Genomic DNA, 22,011 nt, shown 5'->3' with positions numbered 1-22,011 from the left:
ATAACTTGCCATTCATACCATCATTGTCCAAAAAATGTATTTACTTCTCAGCACACCATTTGGACTTTACCTTCTGTGTGAAATGGACCAATATAAATGCTCAAAAATTACTTGGATAGCAAGGATATTTTAGTATCTGTCTTGCTCTTAACACCTGATTCACCTCATCAAGTTGTTAATAGACCTTTTTTGTGATGAAGTGAGTTGGAGATTTAGAGCAGGAAAACAGGAAATCATTCAGGACAGTTGTCCTCCAGGACCTATTTTGAAAGTCCCAAGAAACTTATATTTCCTCATTTTTAAGAATTTTCTCTTTTAATTTCAGTTATCTTTAAAATGAAATATGTCACTGCTGGTCATTGTATGATGAATAGTGTCTTATTTGTAAGATATTTTACTTAGCCCCTAGTATGTGTCAGTATTGTTTTTTCCAGGCATCTGCGTTTTGGAAAATTCAGTTCTAGGAATCAACTGCCCTCTGGCAAATACCATTGTAATGTTTTAACTCAATTGTGGAATGCCAATAAATGTATGTAGTGATCAATAAGTACTCCACTGACAACTGACTGTTAGCCCAATGCAGAAACCACCAAAAACCATTAATATTCCTTATATACATCCTTTACATGACCTAAACTATGTCTGTTGTCATACTAAATGTATGTTAGGTAATACAAATAAAGACCAGTAGGAAGATAAGGACATCACTATATTTCTGTGAAAAACCCAGGGAAAAGGATGAAATGAAGTTTTTTAAAAAATACTGAAGAATAAATGACCACTACATAGATGTACCTCTCACTGTTCAAATTCATTAATGTGTGCTAAATGAGGAGTAAGCCTTGCATGAGCAATGTATTTTTGTGGGGGAGGATCTTTTTCTTTCCTTTTTTTTTTCTTTGTTTATTTTTCTTTTCTTCTTTGTTTATTGTTAGGTGGCTCAGTACAATTCACAAATTAAGTACACACATGAATTCTGTACTAAGATTAGTTTCATGGCCATTTAAAAGAAAACCTACTTCAAACGGTTCACTATCAGCACAGACTAAGGTTAACATTGCCATGCTATGCTACAAGGAAACATTGTGTGGTGCTCGTCAGTATGCCACACTGCAATCACAGCAAGCAGCAATAAACGCTCCAGTTCTTTACACAATGCCATTTGTTAAACAAAACGGCAACTATTCACCAATGGTTTTTTCGTACAAAGTCATCCATTAGCCTCTGTGGATGCTACATTTACAAAGATGAGTGCTACAGACATGATGGAAAACAAGCAAAACCCCTGTTTGATGCCACAATCAGGGATCGGTTGACACAATTTTCTTTTTAAATTTTTGGTATGTCCAAGTTGATTAAAAAATATTACATATTTAATATTTGGCCAGTTTTGAGTCATAATAGTAGATCAGTCCATGTGTTAAATATACACCTGTCATTGAATTTCAGCAAAATAATATGTTTCCAAATGTCTTGTTGTAGAATATTCCATAAATAATTTTTGATTTTAAAATCCCTGATTGTGGCTTTAAGAACTAATCAAGCTGCACAGAGCATGTTTTTCTCTCAAATAAGCAGTTTTAAACACGCAGTTCTCTAAATATTTAGAACAAGGGCTTAATATGCTCTTAAAAACCTTTGTAACAGTACAAATAACATTTACAAACACTATAGGTTTCTAATAAAAAGTAAAAATAAAAATAGTAACAGCAATCATATTTTGTTAGCCTGGAATGAAACCATAAGCTATTGATCATTCACTCTGCTCAATACACCCGGACTGTTACTACTCTTAGGGGAACAGCATCCCCTTTACTCCATCCTGAAAACCCTCAGTTTAATTATGACAAATACTCCTGCATTCTATACAAAAACATCTATCAACAGAACAGCAAACAGATTTCATGATGATTACCAGGAATTCATTTTCAAAGCCCCATGCTTTTACAGAACACATGCAATAGATTTTACTGGGTTGTTGTTCATATAGAACTATTTATATTTAACTTATAAAGTTTCATTAATGATTTGGATAAACGCTATAGTTTTTAACATTAGTGGAAGTGTGTAATATAAATGTCAAATCTGATACCCTTAAACTTTAGGATGACAGTACTTTATGAACTTTATGACAGTCTTTATTTTAGCATATCTTCACTATCCGAACAAAACCTCTTTTCCAAAATGATTACTTTTCAAGAGAAACAAAAATATTTTGAACTTTTAATGGAAGCAAATGTATGAATGTTTTATTATGTATGTAAGTGATTTTGGACCATTTTTATTGGACCATTCTTCATGCATTGAAATTACCGTTTTAAAATTTTATAAATAAAGCAAAAACAACAAAATATGAAAATATAGGGTTTTGTTCAGACAGGGATGATTTGTAACATGTACATGCCTTTTTAATCACAATTTAATGAAAATTTAAAAAAAAAATTCTGGATGTTAAAATAATAGAAAAGTAAAAATAACTGTGGCATATAATGTATGTGTATGAACCCAGTAATGAGTTTAAGCATTATTACTTGCGAAGTTAACAGTGACAACAATCCAGCACTTATTCTTAGAATGTGTTAAGTATGGAGATTAAATTCTTCCATGTGTTTTCATACATGACTAAAAGAGGAAGTGGACAAAATTGGATTTTTTGAATATATTGCATGCTGCAAATAAATTGGTGCAGTATATTAAAGTGACACAACTTATTTTAACGCATGTAATATATTAGAAACACAATGTAACAGAGGTCTCAGTGGCTATTTGCTTAGCTGTTGTAAATATATAAAATTTCATTTCAAAATCGTTGTTGTTCTTTAAGTGGAAATATTGTGTAAGTTAAACAAATGGATCTTTACAGTCCAACATGCACTACCATTGTTTTCTCTTTTAAAACACCTTGCAGAAACAAACTTAAAGAAGAAGGGGTTAAAAATTAGATGCAAAACAAATAAAGTCAACAAATAATTTTGGAAAATAAAACAGTCCATAATTTTGAACCACTGCAGGAATGCTTTTGTTCTGTCCTGAAAGGTTTTATCCTGTGACACCTATGAATTAGCAGCAGAGGCTTACAGACTGGGTTTCCACATTATGTACAATTTACAAAGCTTATCTGTGCTGCTGTTTTTCTCTCTTAATGGTGTTACATTTACTTGTATATTTAACATTGATTAATATTCATTAAAATGTCCAATGCTCCTATTTAAACTACTTCTCAAGTATATAAATTAAGAGGTATGTTTATATGCAGACAATTACAGCACTATACAATATTAATATAACACAAGCAGGAAAATAATAAAATGTTATTGTTATAACTACCCTTTTGAACAATTATAAGTGTAGAATTATACAGCTTTCAAAAAGTGTATATGGCTAGGTTCACACCAAAGAAATTGTATATTGTTTCCCCTGTGAGGATTACAGTAAAATGTCTAAAATGTGTATGTGTTTATGCCATCTAATATAGGCATGTGATTTATTAAAATGAATGATGGTAAACCTAAATATAACTCCCCACACTGGTATTACTCTAATGCTTGCTTTACGTGTTTAGTCACATGTTAATAGATCTGAGAAAATGAAGAATATAAGAGTAATATTGAAATTATTTTGCTTAGTGTTAACCTAGCCACATGCCCGTTGTCAACCCCTCACCCCCCCCCCCCACTCCTCATTCACACAACATACACATCCCAAAGATCTCTCAGGGATTGAAAGGTTTTTTAAAAAACATACTGTATTTAAAATACCTTTGCATATCTGACAAATTTTGAAAAAGAACAAAATAACAAATAAAAATAACAAAATACATTTAATTTCATTCAAAATCACTGCTTAACAATAAGCAGACTTGTTGGGTTACAGACAAATAATTATATCATAATGCCTCTGAATGGCATTAGAACTGTATATTCACCCCCTTGATAAACAGTAATGCGTTGAGTTTTCTAAAGCAAATCTCACCATAATTTATTTAAGATTTATGCTACCTATTTTTTTGTTGTAAACCTTGTTGTTTACTAATGCATGAATTACACTTGTGGAACCAATTTTGTTTCTAAAAATATATTGCACTGCATGTTTTTTTAAAGACCAATGGTCTTTTTAAATAACCTTCAAATATAACAATTAATATACTACATAAATTCATATAACATTTAAATTTTAAGGTGGTGAGAGTGAATGTAAAGAAAGAAAACCTCAACAGCTACCATTGCATCAAGAGAATGCGCTACACAGACACTCAAACTCCCACTTTACAGAGGCAAGTGATTCCTGCTATAGTGATAGGAGCTGGTGTGCTCATTACCCCCAAATCCAATCATCTAGGACACATACAGCATTGGCTCATTCAGAACATGGTCATATAGTTGGACCCTTATAAGTAGCACAGATGTCAAATAAATGCTGACATTATGATGGCAATGTCCATGTCTGTGAAAAGTCTCTGGCTATGTTTCCTGGGCAGAGATTAAGCTTAGACCTAGACTATAGTGTCATTTTTTAAGCTGCTGCTTGTTATGTTGTATAGGATTCTCACAATAAATGGATACATTTAAAGTTAAAAGTCATTAAAATTACTATAATATAACTAATTCAATTTTTGTTTGAACAGTGATATTTTCCATTCAAGTGAAAAGCTATATTCAGATTTTGTGTAGACTTTATATCTCTGCCCGTGAAACTAAACCAATATCTTTCAGGTAGATCACAAACATCTTAACCAGGCACATCAGTTATTGCCATTGTTGCCTTACAGTTAAGACAGATTTTTTTAAATTAATTTTTTTTTTAACAAGGGCATCTATCCTGCTTGCTCTTAAACAGAGCAGATTAGTGACAGGGCCACATGGGGTCCAAGTTAAACCTTCGACTTAAGTCTTTAACTGAAGTCTTTGGTATGATCTAATATAAGTTTGGACAAGCCACTGCAGTGGTATAAATGTACCTGATATAAAACTGTTAAGATGTACACCTAAAAATGTGTCTATAAAATCAGAGGAACAACCATGCTGAGGAGCAGTTATGTAGAACAATATATGATCATGACTGGTACAGAAGAATTATTACAGTAGTACTCTGAATTCTTGTGCTTAGGCTGCCACAGTGCATGCACTTAATTTCAAAGATGCTGTAGTGTTTAGTCATGTAGTGACAGTAAAAGGGAACACTTTTCTGTAGGGCTGCGTACATAAGGAAACATTGAAACCTATATAAGCCCATTGTGATAGCTGAATGAAATCTGCTTAAACATTTACTTATATTTATTTTCTTTTTCCAACAAGTATAATGGGTGCAAAAACTTTCAAAACATCTAGGGGACATACTCCCTAAAACGATATTAAAATTATACTGGGGTGGTACCCTCATGTCACCTTTAAGGATACATTTTAGGTAAGGAAACACATTTTGCCATATATTTTAGTCCAATTATATTAATTAATTTGCATGTCTATTAAAATATTAAGTTATGAATATATACACATAAAGTGTACAAATTCATTTTGAATATATATTTATATATTGGTTTAGAACAGTTATGCAGGTGTCATGTTGCCTTTTGGACCCTGCCCCACAGTGCAGCCTTAATTATAATATATATATGAAGGGTATAAGTTTGTACCTTAGTCCAATCTGAAATCGATTTGTCATTCACATAACATGATCTAAAAAAACATGCACTGGCATCCAGCTGCAAATCATTTCCAAATACAGCACAGGAAAATAGGTAGACAAAATTCCATAAGTCTGAGTGTCATGTAGTAAAAGAACAGTGTTCTTACAGCATTACAGGAAATAAAGGAGAGACAGCAGCCATGTCTTGTTGCAGTTGCAGAATTTCTAAAAGTTAAAGGGGTCAAAGCTTTCTTATGGTTACATACTCATTTCTTTTACCAACGCTCATAAAGTAACAGTACAATACACTGCAAACAAATACTTGGTTAAGAAATAGAGCCCAAACATGAACCAAATAGATGCATTCAATAATGAATGTCAATTGTAGTGTACCGGCAATGAGGGCAGCATTAGCATAATAGCATCTGTTCTTTTGACCTCCCTTGCTCACTCTTTCCATCCAGTCCTCCAGAGGGGCAGGTTAGGTTAGGTTCAGGTTGAAGGTGAGGGACATGAATGAGGTCTTTTTCTGCAAGGTGACACTAAAGAGCACTCACTAGGTCTTGTTTCATTCAGCCTGAGAGGAACGACAGGACACTCTATGCGTTTGTGTGTGTTCTATTAAAATGATTGTCTGGTCACATTCCACTCCTCTGACACAACTTTAAACTCAGGCAATCTCACATGAGAAAATAACATATTGCAAAAATTAATTAAAAACTTTATATAAAGTCTAATTGTAAGATTTCAACGACATGACTGTCCTAAACAGCATGTCACCACTAGTCATGAAACAAGGTCAGGCATTCCTGCAAGATCTTCCTTTATTCCATTTAGGATTATATTATATTCTGTTACATCCACTGCACAATGTCCTTTCGTAACATGATCTCTCCCATCTTACACTTACCACCTGCCCATCGCATTAGCCTGGCTATGACTTTCAGCTCTGTCTGCAATCTAAAGCCTTTTTTAGCGATGGGGTGACTTTACATATGCCTGACCAATGTACAACATATGCCTGACAGGCAGTCAAAATACAACCTTAAGAACTCTCTATGTTCTGTGGTTCATTGTGCACTCACCCGACATATTCAGACTTCACCCACAAATGCATTCTTACATAGCAAATGTTACATTGTTGGACAAGCTCTACAGAAATCTGGCAAAAATCTCACTTCACCACTGAATAAAGCCGAATTTTACACTTCTTAATGCTATGCTATAGACCAGCACTATGATGTTGTAGCTTGTTGAAACTGAAGAAAAAATGACAATGATTTTTCCATCAAGCCTGATAACATGAAAATAATACATGAAAAATATACCTGACCTAACTTAAAATACATTTGAAACAAAGAAACATAATAAATAAAACAATTTAAATAAATTTCCATAATTGGGCACTACAGATCCTTGTTAGATTAAGTGGGAATTATGTAAATATTCTGTAAAGCTTTTTCAACAACTTTTGCAACAAAATAAACATTTTGTGGGTGGTGTATTGATAGGTTAAATGCCCTCTTTTGCTTTACAAATTAAGAGAAGTGATGTAGTGAGATCACAAGGGAGGTCTGGGACTAATAAAAACATAAAATAAAAACAAGAAAAGAAACGTGGAAGAACAGATTTTCTAAACAATGAGAATTTTTTAGACTAATTAATAAGATTTGTTATTTCAACTTAGTGTTTGGTTGCCAAATTAGCTCTGACATGAGACATTTTCTGCTCACTGTAATGAATGTACATCATGTTGTAGACTGACATGGACATTATGTAAGCATAATAAATAATGTATAAAAAGAAAACTGCACACTAGACACCTATAAGCTTAGTTTAATTTTCAGTGTTTCAGCCTTGAGGACTGTAATGAGCTTAAGTGTGCAAGATTCTTTTTAATTTTAAGCAGCTATTACAGTTAAATATATCTTCCTTAACATACCCAACTTTGTTGACACCCATAATTTGCACCATGTACCATGTTCAATACCATATACAAATAAAGTTAGAAAAAAAGAAACATACATGTTCTTTTTTAACCAGTATGTTGTGTGCTTTGAAGAGGAGGGAGAGATTGTATGATGTAAATATAATACAATTTTGTTTTTAAAAATATGACCTTGAGGTCGACTTGTTTCCAATTTTTTGTTTCCAGTTATTTTATACAATACAGTGTTGATTTACTATAAATTTGTAATCAGACTAATTTCCTCTGTTAAAGCACCCAATGTACATGCTGTAAATTCTTTGTCCTTAGACAGACAAAATACATGCAGAAAATATATAACAACATCCCACAAACCCCAAAAAAATAGCTGCTGTCCAGCCTCATAAAATAGATTTGCAACAAACTTTGCTTTTCATTTTACCATTAAGTGACTTTAACAAATGAAGAAAGTTTAAATTCAACTTAAAATACTACAGATTACAGATAGATATGGTATGTGGTGTCGATAAGATTTTGAGCCCCATACAAATGAATGTACAAATCAGTTTTGGCTTTTTCTAAGTATCTGCAGAATAAAGAATCATGTTTCTGTAAATCAGCAGATTTGTTCATTGCAAGCTAGTTTTGATCTTTAATGTTTAAGTACAGATCAGCCATCTGATATAGCAGCATAAAATAAAACAAGATGAAAATATAAATAATTAATTAAAAGATAAGAGCTCAAAATCTTACTTGGCTTTTGAATTTCAGTGGCAAGGTACCCACAATTCATTAAGGACATTGTATATTAAATATCACTACAAGCATCGAACAGTAAAGTCCAAGTGATGGTAAAGATGAGAATTCCTGTTCCTCAGTGGTTGTAGAGAGAAAGAAAAAGTCCCACCACCAGCATAAAAATATCTATGGGCTTTGGGAGGAGTTGCTAAAAATTGCTGAACATTAATGGGAAATGGGAAATTCAAATATTCATAGATTTGTATACTGTAAACATGGATAAGAAACCATGTTTTGTGTTAGGCACTCCCAAAGGACTAAGACATTGTGAACCATTCTGGCCATTTTGTTATTATTAGCATACAAAAGACAGTGACCGTCGATGAAAATAAAAATGCACTTTCAGAATTAATACTTCAGGCCATAATATTATAACCAACATATATTAGCAGGACCAAAAGGTTTATAAGTAATATAACTGCGGGTCTGGTAATTACTTTAAATAGACATCAGATATAGCCTTCATTCATTCTTAGCCCATCAGATATACTGCAAACTTTAACTTGACAGAATGGCCAGTATGGATACTTTAATGGGTTGTCCTGCTTAGCTCACAGCCTTTCATAATTATTTTAGGGGTTATAATTTTGGTAACCCAATCTTAGTAATGCAGGGAGAGGTGATATATAATTTCTTCAGAATTTGGTGGAATATATTGGAACATCGATCTTTTCAGGGTAGAGGACCTTCTTCATATGGCAACCATCTTCTTTTTTCATTTGTGCTGGTTTACTTCATGCTCTCCATCTCTTCATTTCTCAGCTGCAGGGCCAGTCATGGACTCAAATTTGCAGTGTATCTCATACAAATTATAAAGTCTCAGCACGGGTTTTGTTTACTGTTGCATCCATCATGCTTTTCCAGAGGCAGACTCGTTTGAATTTGGGCTAGCAACAGAGTGACCGTTCTTTTCTCAATCTCGGCTCTATATTTCTGACGAGGTTCCAAATATTGGAAATGTTAGTTAATGATCTTCATATTTTATTTTGATGATAAACTGATGAAAACTGTGTTCATCTTCCTTTGCTGAATCAAAAAATGAATGTGGCTGTCATTTAAAATTTTTCCCAAAATATTTTGTTCTGATAAGATTGTTGTGTCCCCTGAGTCGACTGAAGACAGAGAGGTCAATTATTTTGGAATGAACTGTTGCAGTCACTAGGGTACCAAAATTGTTTGTGCATTATAAAACTGGAAGTCTTCTAGGTCCAGTATCTCACGTGGATCTTCATAGGTCAAAAAATGTTTAGGTGCTGTTTAGATCCTTTCAATTGGATTGCCCACTGATAGCTTGTCTATAGCTTGTCATTAATAGTTAGCTTGTCAATTCCTGAATTCTATTTCTTTCCTCTTCGTTTCATTCAGCATTTCAGGTAGTTGCACAATAATTACAGAAATAAATCACCTGTCAAAAAAAACCTAAAACTAATGTTAATGGATTTCTCATAATATGCCCTAAATCATATCACAAATAATCTAGCAAATTATATTAGAAATGTTGTGTACACTACATTGCACATTTCATCTACAGTGCATTTGTTTTAATAAAATTATTAATATAATCTTTATATTTCCAGTTCCTGTCAAATATATCAAATATATATAACGATGCCACAATAATACTAGCAAATAAGGTCAAGTGCATAAAATAAAGCAAACATTTAAGACTGTAATTATGAGCAAGTTTCTCTGTCTGACATCAAGCTACTGTGCATTTAGATTCAAAGCATTTCTGGAGGAAAACAGTAAATACGCTGAAGGAAGATTATTCGCTAACCTTACAAATGAACTGTAGATTTATTTTTAATGAGATAAGCTTTATCGTAACCTGAGGAAATACTAATCACTTCAAACTAAATGATATTAATCACAATATGACTGAAGTATTTTAGATTTCCTTCAGGGTATACTGCAAGTAAAAATGAGATGCAATAAAATACTGTTTTACCCTCAACATTGGCAGCTACAGTGCAACATTCAGACAAAATAGTCTCTAAAGCAACCATCCCACAATCAATAGTGAGATATTCCATTTAGATTATCATAAAGTGCCTTAAAGATTGTGCAGTCTTATTTGCAACTCAGCATATGTAAATCACACACTGTACTGCATACTGAAATAAGTTATGTAGCTTAAACTTTCTAACACTGTTGCATATGAAGTTGTATCTGTAATTTGTTTTTTAACTGTGTTGTTTCATTTTTTGCAATTGAATCCTTACGAGAGGCATTGTTAAACTAACTATGAGACTTCAAGTATTTTCAATTAGTCTATGAGGACCTTTTAGTCCTTGTTGTTATCTCTAGCTGGTTAACGTTTTGTTCTGGGGCAAGTTATGAAAAGAAACCATTGGAGAGATGTCAAAGCTCTTCCAGTCTCTACTGTATTTTGGCGTCTGGATGTGAGGAGAGGGCCGTCTTCATATGATCGTTCTTAGCCACATCCATCCCTTCCATTGCTAAACATCAGACTCCACAACACACTGCTCAGTATACTCTTTCACCAGCTCAACTTTCAGAGTATCCTTGAAGAATTCAGCCATGGGCTTCCACAGTGGTGGGTCCAGAAACACCTGGCACATCACATGACCATTCAGAATGTTGGTGTGGCGTCTCAGGTGCTTCAGGAGTTGCTGGACAGCCAGATTCAGATCTTTGCCAAACATATCTATGTTGAGGTAGTACCAGTCATCACCAATGGGCACACGGAAGGGGAAGGTGCACAGACTGACCATGGATGGGCAGGTGATGTCATCCACCATCCAATCGATATCCTTTTTCAGCAGGATTGCCATGTTGCTGGCCAGAGGCTTGAATGGCTGCCAGTCCTGTACAATGGTGGCATTGGGTAGAACATCTTGCATCAACCCTCTGTTCAAGAAGAGCTGGTGAACCTCTGAGGGTTCCAAATGCATTGGAAAGTTAACAGGGGGCAGGCCATCCCCTGTAATACCCACATTCAGCCCAAGATCAGCAAGCCGTAGCTTTAGATCTTCTGCACGGAAGCGGACCAGAAGGATTGCCTTGAAACAGGGGTTTAATGGAATGAGCGAATGTTGCCTTGTCCATACAATCAGGTATAAATAATACTTATGTTCAAAGTATGGAGGATGGGCTCAACATTACCTACCTGTGACCCTGAAACACCAGATTTTCGTCAAATGTTTTGAGATTTTAAAGGAGAATTTACATTCACTGTATGCATTAATTAGCCACTTTATTAAGTTCACCTAGCTTGTATCTACCAGCATTTACCCATGTTCCATATATTGGCAGGGCGCAGTTGGAAAAAAATTACAAATATTAGTTTTTCTCGTGCTCTGCATAATTTATCTACTTTAATTAAGCTTATTTATGAATGATCAGTACACACTAAGACCCATAATTTAGCAGGTACCATATTGGTAGAAGAAAATTCTCTACTGTACAGTGATGTTGACTTGGGATAATCCAAAGTATCTATTCAAAAGTGTGCAGTTGCCAGAAACTGCTGACTGAGGTAAGTGGGCCTTTTCAAATAGGCAAAAACTGTAGATACAAAGTAGGTGTGCCTAATAAAGTAAGGTGTTTAAAATGTTTTGCAAAGGCAATGTGGCACACTTGTTGTTGAGAAATGTAATCTAGTGTTCTTACTTGTTTTGTGATCAGCCTGTACTTTTGGAAATCCTTAGGGCCCAGACGGTCATCTCTGGTCAGTCTACATACTTTAACTTCAGGGTATTTGGACTTCACAAGCTGAGAGCAGTAGCGGAGGAGCACTCCTGCCACACCTTTCCCCCTCTCCTGAGGGGCCACACGAAGCCCCTCCACCAGCATAGTTTCCCCATCATCGATAACACACACTGACTCAAGTGCAATCTGGGAAAAATAGTTGCAGGCATGTTAGTGGCTATACCTCATTTTGTTTTAAAGATGTTTTGAAATATCTTATCTATGGAGAAGGAAAAACAATTCTAGTATTTAGTTTTTTTACATTGGAAAGTTATTTCCAGAAGAAACATAAAAAATGTAGGTAAAATATAATGTTAAAATATATATGAATGTTTTAATTGTAGATGATCCTACCACTTTGCCTTGCTTGCGAGCCAGGATGACAGTGCGGTTTGTCTCCTGCAGCCAAGACTGATAGCGGGTCGGAAGGTAATCTAGGCCCCCATAGATATCCTGGCTCATGGCCATGATGTCATCAAAGTCTTCCTCAGTGGCCACAGTGAAATGCAGTCCAGTTTGAGAATGCACCTCAGGGAGGTGTTGGCAAGGCAGGCTGTTCTCAATCTTCATCCTTATTGCTGAAGAAATAAAAGGGTGATTACTGGGGGAAAAAAATATTACAAAAAACTATAAGATCAAACAAAGTGGTCATTACATCTCAAGGTCATGAGAGACCTACTGTTAACATCAATTTGGCATGACCACTTGTGTTTACATCAATTTGGCATGACCACTGGCAACTGGCAACCATAACCAAATTCTCCCTGCTCTTCTTTTCACATCTCCATTTGTAGTTGCCAGAACCCTTAATCCCCATTCGAATTCCCACTCAGCCTCTCAGGCCTGGCTCCCTTCAGAAAACAAACACATTTTTTCAGGCCTAGGAAGATAATGGGGTGAGATATACAAGAATGGTATCGGAGAAAAGGTAGAGCGGATGGGCAGGCAGATGTGTGCAGGCATGCATGCATGGGCAGAGAGGAGTGGAAGGGATTGAACCAACTGAAAGACTTTGGATCTAAATATCTGCACAGTGGGAGCAAAACGATGGACAGGCCCCAGAGAAAACACTGTCTGGCCCCCAGGGTAGACTAGGCAAAAAACACTCTTGTATTTTTCCATCCATGTCCAAATGAGAGAAAAGTCCATCAATGTTCTCTGACAGATTATCTGAATGCTGCGCAGAAACAATGGGATTATGGTAGCCTACTTATTTGTGAGCATGTGATGGGAGTATTGCCTATCAGCATGTTCCTGGACAGCTTATTTAGGTGTAGCCAAAAGACAAAGGGATTATGATGCTTGTTTCTGAGCGCAACAAAAGTTTTCATTCATGCTTTGTTTACTGACAATGCAATTTGATTTTCCTGATGCACACGTGACTCACTTTAAGTCCTTCATTTGCCCTTCTATTTGCACTGGTTCATTTTGACTGATTAGATGTCAGATCATTCTTTTGAGCCTAATCAATTGCTGTGTCTGTCTCTTTCATTTGACCTAATTACTGTGCTGTCCTCTGTCCCACTGTCTGTGATCATTATTATCCTCAAATTCATTTGGCTCAAAAATATTACCAGGAAATCTGAAACCATTATTTATCAAATTCTGTCCGATTAGTAAGTGAATAATGGCTTCAGTGCCATATTAAGATGAAATGCACCTGTTGTTCAGGGATTGGAAAATGACACATTAATAATTTATTTCTTATGATAAATAATTACTTAACATAAATTATTTATATGAATATTCCCACTCAGTAGGACCAGCAATGATGCTTAAGTGACCTGTGGAACTCAACACCTGTACAACTCAACATCTTTATTAACTGACGTGTGTGACGAATATGAGAATATAAGATCTCTGAGTTTATTGGCTTGTAATTGTAATTTTCAAGAGTACTAAAATCTTGTTAAAGACACTACCTAGAGTCTATCAAAAATCTGGTTAATACAAAATAGTGAAAAGATCATTGTGGTAGATTTGACAGCATCAGTCTCCTGTCAACACTGTAAGAACTGAATCACATTAGGGCCTTTGTGTAGTTGTGTCAGTGTCACATTAACTCAAAAACTAAATTAAATGAATGATGGCTATTTCTGCAATTGTACAATTTTGCCACAGTTCAGAATTTTTCAGTATCATACATTTTACATTAACCTAAAAATTATATAGTATCTCTTCAACACAACAAACCCAGAAAACAAGTTGAAGATTGATCATCATTAATCAAAGATCTAGAAGCTCATAAATACATATGTGTAATAAATAGATAGAATTTGACTAGAAAAAATAAAAAGGATAATATAGTTTACTTAAAAGAGCATTACGTTTTTAATTTCTTAAATCATATTCATAACTAAAGGAAATTATAACATTTAGTATCAGTTATCCATTTAGTTTCTCACTTCCATTTGCTCACTATCAAAATAATTTTCTCACTACCAAATATAGAAGAGTAGAAAAGTATGAATATACATTCCTTCATAGTCTGTAACCACTTCTGTAACCAGTTCAGGATCACGGTGGGTCCGGAAACTACCTGAATTCACTGGGCACAAGGTGGGAACACACCCTGGAGCCAGCACCAGTCCTTCACAGAGCAACTCACATTCACTTACACACACACACCTATGGACACTTTTGAGTAGCCAATTCATCTACCAATGTGTTTTTTGTACCCTAAGAAGCAAACCGGAGCACCTAGAGGAAACAAAACTCCTAACAGACAGTAACCCGGAGCGGGGCTTGAATGAATATACAGTTCATTCATTCATTATCTTTAACCGCTTATCCAATTCAGGGTCGCGGTGGGTCCAGAGCCTACCTAGAATCATTGGGCGCAAGGTGGAAACATGCCCTGGAGAGGGTGCCAGTCCTTCACAGGGCAACACACACACATTCACTCACACACTCACACCTACGGACACTTTTGAGTCGCCAATCCACCTAACAACATGTGTTTTTGGACTGTGGGAGGAAATCGGAGCACCCGGAGGAAACTCATGCGGACACAGGGAGAACACGCCAACTGTCCTCACAGACAGTCACCCAGAGCGAGAATCAAACCCACAACCTCCAGGTCCATGGGGCTGTGTGACTGCGACACTACCTGCTGCGCCACCGTGCCGCCCTGAATATACAGTTAAAGCTTTAAAATATTATTAACACAAAGGGTAAACAACTGGTAGAGAAAATATATAGAAAGAAAAATAAAACGCAAACGTTAAATAAGGGAGAAAATGTCTGTACATTCACTGAGTGTTTTCTCAGCTCCACTGATCACACAGCACTGTGTAGTTCTACAATTACGCACTGTAGTCCATCTGTTCCTCTGAATACATTGCTAGCCCACTCTCACCCTGTTCTTCAATGGCCAATACCCCCATAGAGCAAGTATGATTTGGGCAGTGGATCATTCTCAGTGCTGCCAGTGACACTGATGTTGTGGTGGTGTTAGTGTGTTTTGTGCTGGTACGAGAGGATCAGATACAGCAGTGTTGCTGAAGTTTTTAAACACTGTGTTCACCCACTGTCCACTCTGTTAGACACACCTACCTTGTTGATCCACCTTGTAGATGTAAAGTCAGAGACAGCAGCTCATCTGTTGCTGCACAGTGTGTGTTGGACGTCCTCTAGTCCTTCACCAGTGGACACAGGATGCTGGATATTTTGGTTTGGTGGGCTATTCTCAGTCCATTAGTGACACTGAGAGCTTTTAAATGCTCTAGCAGCATTGCTGTGTCTGATCAAACTTATACCAGCACAACACACAGTAACACACTGCAGTGCTGAGAATGATCCACCACACCAATCATACCACATACCAATCAGACCTCTATTGCGGTCCTGTGAAGGTTCAGACTACTGAAGAAAGAGGTGAAAGAAGGTAAACAATGTATGCAGAGTATACACTCTAATTGTAGAAGTGCTACTGTTTGGTCAGTGAAGCTTAGAGAATGGACAGTGTACCCCACCCCCCACACACACACCTCTCCATCTCACTCTCTCTCTCTCGTTTATTGTTGTGTATTTATGTAACTTGAATATTTTTCAGTCATGGTTAATACCCAATGATGCTGGATATTGGCACTCTCCCCATTTCTGTGATCCCTCCCTGAGTTCACAGTTCACATCCATCTGGGTTCTAAATCTCTCTATAATTCAGGTAAGATTAAGATTTATAATATAACATAGCTTAGGAAATGATACTTAATATTATTTTGGATTAAAATGTCTGTGAAATGGGAAAAGAATAGATCCCAAAATATTAAATAGCATTATACATTAAAATGCCTGCATGTAGTAATGCATCTTTTCTTTTCATTTTATTTTATCACTTACTATTCCATCTTTCTGCTGCACTTGTTCAGAAAAACAGATCTCTGTTTACAGCCAACAGCACAGCATCACAGGCTTCCTCCCTTGTTTATGTAAGAATCATTAAAACAGATTATGCATGCAGACCACAAATGTACCCCTCTGTCCAAAAATAAAGTCCTTGTTCTTTTTTTTCAGCTTCTTAATGCCTGTAATAACCACGTATTTGAAAACTGGAGATTTAGGAACTGCCCAACAGGATAAGACTCAAGTTTCCACTGAAAACATTTACAAGCAGCTTTTGAAAATTCAAATGCAGAGCCTCTTGCTTTATTGGAATCCATTACTAAGTTTCTTTCTGGGTTTCTCAATGGAATAGGGCATTATAGCTAATGCTCTTTCACCTAAAATCATTAACACCAGTAGATTCAAATATATATATCATTCAGTCTCATTTAGCCACATGAACATAGAACATGTGTGCCAGCAGAGCACACATGTTCTTTCTAGGACTTTTAACACCCCTGTTACAATCCATAGTTTCACATATGCAATTAATGCCCACAAAGAGTTTTAGTAAAGGAAATGGTCCTTAAAGAACCCATAAAGCTTGAAGAACCTTTTGCATGATTAAATGGTTGTTTGCATCGTGGAGTTCCTCAGATTAATAGATACTGTGCAATAGCTGCTTCTATATAGCATCTTTGAGAAAAGGGTTCTATATGGCACCAAAAAGGTTCTTCTATTGTTACAATGTCAAGCTTGTTACAATAGAAGAACAGTTTTTGGTGCCATACAGAACCCTTCTCTAAAATGATCAATATAAAATCATCTACAGCACTGAAGTATTACAAGAACCATCAGTTTTAAGTGTGTAGGATACAGGATTGTGAAGAAACAGCTACTTCTTAAACACTTTTAAAAATACAACTTCCAAAATGGAACTATATGTAGAGAAGACACATTTGGGAAATTTTTTATTTACTTTTATTTTTCTCCCCCTCTTAAAAATCAGGTTACTTTTTGGTTATATATGAAACCAAGACATCTTGTGACGCATCATCTCAAGTAGCCCATATTTTGGCCCTATCCCTATGTGTTGAGTTTGGATTGCGCAAAAATGTATATATTATATTATCTTGGCATCTTTTTCTACATAAATATAGATGCATGTTTCTGTTAAAAAGCATTATTTGCTCTGAAAATAACAGTGCTAGATCGCTAACACACACTCTTATTGTTGATTAGTGTGCAGGTTATGACCTGATGGTCTAAATGACTTTGCAGTATTTTGAGCTGCACCAAAAGTAAGGGTCATAAAAACTGGCCAAGCACGACCCTGGTGCCTACCCTCCATCACTGCAGCATTCTGCATTCACCCAGAGCCCATTAATCTTGGAGTGTCCCCTCAAAACTGGATAATGCAGGAACATAGTGCCAAGGTGCTGTATTGGAGAAATTATGTCATGCTCATCTGGGAGCAGCCCATGTTTTAATCTTATTTTCTTATGTTGATTATTGTGAAGTACAGTGCTTGTCCTTTTCAGTGATACTGAACACATTTAAAAGAAATATATTAAACAACAATGATATATGTTATATATGAACTGTCACCACTTGGTTTATTGTTATTGGATTACCTTTAAGAACTGCTCTAAAATACAATAATTGAATGCAATAACTGAATTTACAGGACGTATGCACAGTGATGGCAAACATCCTAAATCATAAACAGTACATTTTAGCATACTGTCACTCTGGGAATATCTAATAGTATACAATAGAAAGGGAGGATACTTATAATGGAAATTAAAATGGAAGCATAAATTGTCTTTTCTAGGACATTTTAGACATTTATATGCATTTTTCCTTTTCAAATTAGGTTAATAAAAACAGTGTTGAATGTTGACTTACACTTGAGTCTTCAACCTGATTATGCTTTTGACATACATATTTGTGTGCACTGAATCTATAAATTCACCTCTCTCTCTGTCTTTCAAACACACACAGCTTACACACAATGAAATTATACCAGGGAAAATATATATGATTCTATTTGCCCATTGCTTCATTTTCTGTTTCAGAAATGCACTGCAAATCAGTAAAGGCTTTACATAACTCTGCTGTATATAATGGACAAGACTGAGGTATCATGAGTTATAGCTCAAAGCATCCTTCTCCTCCTCCTCCTCCTGCTCGTGCATGACCTGCATCTGGCCTGCCCCCCAAAACCAGCTGCTAGCCAAGGCTTAAACCATTGTGGAAATGATCAGGTTTTATTAATTAAAGCTCCATGATAATGGCTATGTGTAATGCGCAGAGATGGGAATTTTCCCATTCATTCCGCAGAGATGGGTAAAATGCGTACGTGTTGTTCATGGGAGACTGCACAAAGCCTTGTACCCACAGTCATCAATGGATAAACTCAAAAGAGGGCGGTTTTGTGAGCGCCATCTCCTTGTAATTGCGCCCCAGTTCAGCCACTGCGCACTCTTTAAGCATGACCTAGATAAATTCAAGTCAGAAATTCAACATGCAGTTTCTGATCATTTTGACCATTTTCTTTGAATCTGTGCGAAGTCCTATAATCGCGCCAGACAAAATGGCCGTTGTGAGGTTGAGGGGTATACAGAGAGAGACAGAGAAATTCTATGAATGAATGTATTCAGAGCTACCCAAAAAGAGAAAATGAGAAAGGTGCAAAATCGGGTTAACATCTAACGCCCAGGTCACATAAAAACCCAGATACAGATTAATGTCATCACACTGAAACATTCATTGTGTCCCTAAGCTAGCGAAGGAGAGTTTGGATATGGCATGTGACACCGAGGTTCCAGAGACAGTGGATGAGCCGGAATGTTGGTGGAATTTTACCCACCTTCAAAAGGGCGCCTGGAAGGACGTTTGCAGGAGCGGAGATGAAGACAGGTCTTCAGGCACGCAGACAGGCTGGCAGACAGAGAGACAGACAGGTGCAGAATGAGCGCAGGACGCAGTCGGCGCGTACACACTCAGCTGATGAGAGAAAATTTAACCCCAACAGCTTCAACCTCTCAATATAGACGATCACTTCTAAGCCACGCCCTCATTCCCCTCCCCCAGAGAATCAGTGGGCAACGACCCCTCGAACGTCATTCAAGCGCACACACACTCGCTCTCTCTCTCTCTCTCTCTCTCTCTCCCGTTCTCCCTCCTGAGGATGTTGCGGCTGAGCACGCTTCTGATTGGCCTATCCTTCCTCCTGATAAAAGAAACATGACCAAATAAGGTTCACTTTCATCGCATCAATAGGTTTTATGTTACTTTAACAAACCATTTACAAATCATGTAATCATATTACCTTCGTAACAGAAGAAAGACATTTAACTATAAGAAGGTTTGAAAACCAGTACAACCATAATGGCATGGTCCACAGAGAAATTAAAATTGACACTCACCCCCCCCCACCCCCCCGTACCTCATACGTCAGCAAGGACATGTTCAGTGGCATTTGCTTCTTTAGCTATGAGGCTAATGTGGCTAACAAGTAATTAAAGTGTGTCCAATATTTTTAGCACCACTATTAATCCAGCAAAGCAATATTCAAATGCAAGCATTTTGACCTTTTCACAATGAGAAAAGTGAAATTAGTTTTCATTCATTTTCTGTAACTGCTTCATCCTGTCAGGTTTCATGAAGGGGTCCAGAGCTCTGGGAAATGTTCCTTGAAACCTGAATACTGTAAAACATTAATAGATTAAATTTGCTTGATTCATATGTGCACTTATCCACAAGAACAACATATATTAAGAATTAAGAACCAAAAGTACATCATTCATCCACAGCTGTATATTTTCATATACTTCTTCTTTCTCTTTTTCTTCTTAATGTAGCATATGCTATTGAAATGGATATGCACATTTAAATCAAATACAGCTAGAGCATTCCATGTTATGTCTATGTATCAAGATTAAAGAAACAACAGCTGAGTGTTCTGATGAAAGCAGAATTGTCTGAAGCTTAAAATCAATAAAATCCTACTTTCAAATCAGTATATTTATTCATATGTTTCTGTTAACACCTAGGTACAAGCCAGTAAAAAAAAATCTATACATTTACAATATTGTTTTTTTGCTAAAAAACAAACAAACAACAAGTAATGCCCAACATTAGAAAAAAACAAATAACATTACTCCAGTAAGTGTCATATTTTGCGTGAATGTGTTGGATTAACTTTTTCCAAATCTCTCCTCATGGCTGTAGGAAAAATGGGACGTCTCGCTAAAATTGATGAAAAATGGAAAACCAGTAGCAAGATACAATGACATACCGTGAATTCAGTGGAGCTGGACTGAACATTGAGTAGTAGAAAAACACAGCTTAGATTGACAATAGCGCTTTCCTCTAAGCTCCTACTGAAGGATGTGATGTCAGTTGTGTCTGAATACAACCCATGTGCAAATACCACTCAAGTTCCAACTCAGTATATAGTAATAGAGTTCTGTCACCTTCATGTTTAGATTAATTCCCTTTATCTGTGATGGTTGTTTATTACTCAGTAATAAACTTACTTTGATATTGATTAGGTTTTCTGGTCCCACAGTGAGAGCTGTTGTGGTCCTTCCTGCTGTGCCTGTTCATATGCTAAATATGCCAAATGGTCACCCTATCTCTAGGAAGACACACTGGTTTGGAACATTTATTAGGATATTAATATTGTTGATTGCAGCGAGGTAAGTCAGTCACATTTGGATCCATGCTGTAATATCTTACATGGCAGTCAATATTTTCTGAGTTTATCGTATGGCCAAACATTATCTCGAAAGGGGAGAGTTTCATCCTGGACGACCCCAATTTAGCCCCATTTCTTGACACACTTTGATCAGTTTTTGTTTTATTGTGCCATTTGCTCTTTCTACCCCCCCTGCACTCATAGGGTGATAGGCACCGTGTTTATGTAGTGGCATGCCAATTACTTCTCTGATGTGTATCAAAATTTTGCTAACAAATGATGGCCCATTGTCACATGAGATTTTCCTAGGAACAACAAACCTAGGGAAAATTTCCTTCAACAGTATTTTTGCTACTGTTATTGCATCTTGGTGAGTAGTGGGGTAAGCTTCTACCCATTTTGAAAACATGTCAGTGATCACAAGCACATATTTCTTTTTTCAGACATGGTGGTAATTCAATAAAATCAATTGGTAGGTGATCAAAAGGCAAGCCTATTTGTTGACTTGATAGGATGATCCAGGGTGCCCCCCATACTGTATGTCTTGGGGAAAATGAAGATTCCCTTGTACATTAGTCCATTCCCGTTTCATCTTGTGTGCACATGCCTTTGTCATTCACAAAAAGCCTCAGCTTGACTACAAACTTCAGTCCTCCCTCCGCATCTTCCATTGTCCATGGTCTGAAAACATAATCTGTCACATTAGGTCCCATCACCTGGATACTCGGCATTTGAAGTGAGGTGCTTGGTCCCTCTGGGCTTTCCTGAGGCAGTGCAGTGGGAGGAGCTCTTTCCACTGCTTTTTTTCTGCTTCTTTCTTCTTTTCTTCAAATCTCTGATTTGCTCCTCCAGGACTTTAGCATGTTGCTGAAAACGTTCAAACTCTTCATCCTTTTTCTGGTGGAGGAGGATTCCTTTCATC

At 36.5% G+C, this 22,011-nt stretch overlaps 1 protein-coding gene across 1 annotated transcript; it reads right to left on the bottom strand.

Moving 5' to 3' along the window:
* Window positions 1-630: 630 nt before the first annotated feature.
* nat16 (N-acetyltransferase 16) lies at window positions 631-19,522 on the bottom strand. Its single transcript, XM_066681480.1, has 4 exons — window positions 19,257-19,522; window positions 12,416-12,639; window positions 11,984-12,208; window positions 631-11,373 (listed from the first exon to the last, which is right to left on the bottom strand). Exons 2-4 carry the CDS (start codon window positions 12,629-12,631, stop codon window positions 10,810-10,812), a joined length of 1,005 nt encoding a protein of 334 aa, XP_066537577.1. The 5' UTR covers window positions 12,632-12,639; window positions 19,257-19,522; the 3' UTR covers window positions 631-10,809.
* Window positions 19,523-22,011: the final 2,489 nt, after the last annotated feature.

The sequence above is a fragment of the Hoplias malabaricus genome, chromosome 9 (genome assembly GCF_029633855.1).
Source record: "Hoplias malabaricus isolate fHopMal1 chromosome 9, fHopMal1.hap1, whole genome shotgun sequence".
Classification (NCBI taxonomy): Eukaryota; Metazoa; Chordata; class Actinopteri; order Characiformes; family Erythrinidae; genus Hoplias; species Hoplias malabaricus.
Note: the sequence above shows the minus strand (reverse complement) of the source record. Positions and strands in the feature narration are given on the sequence as shown.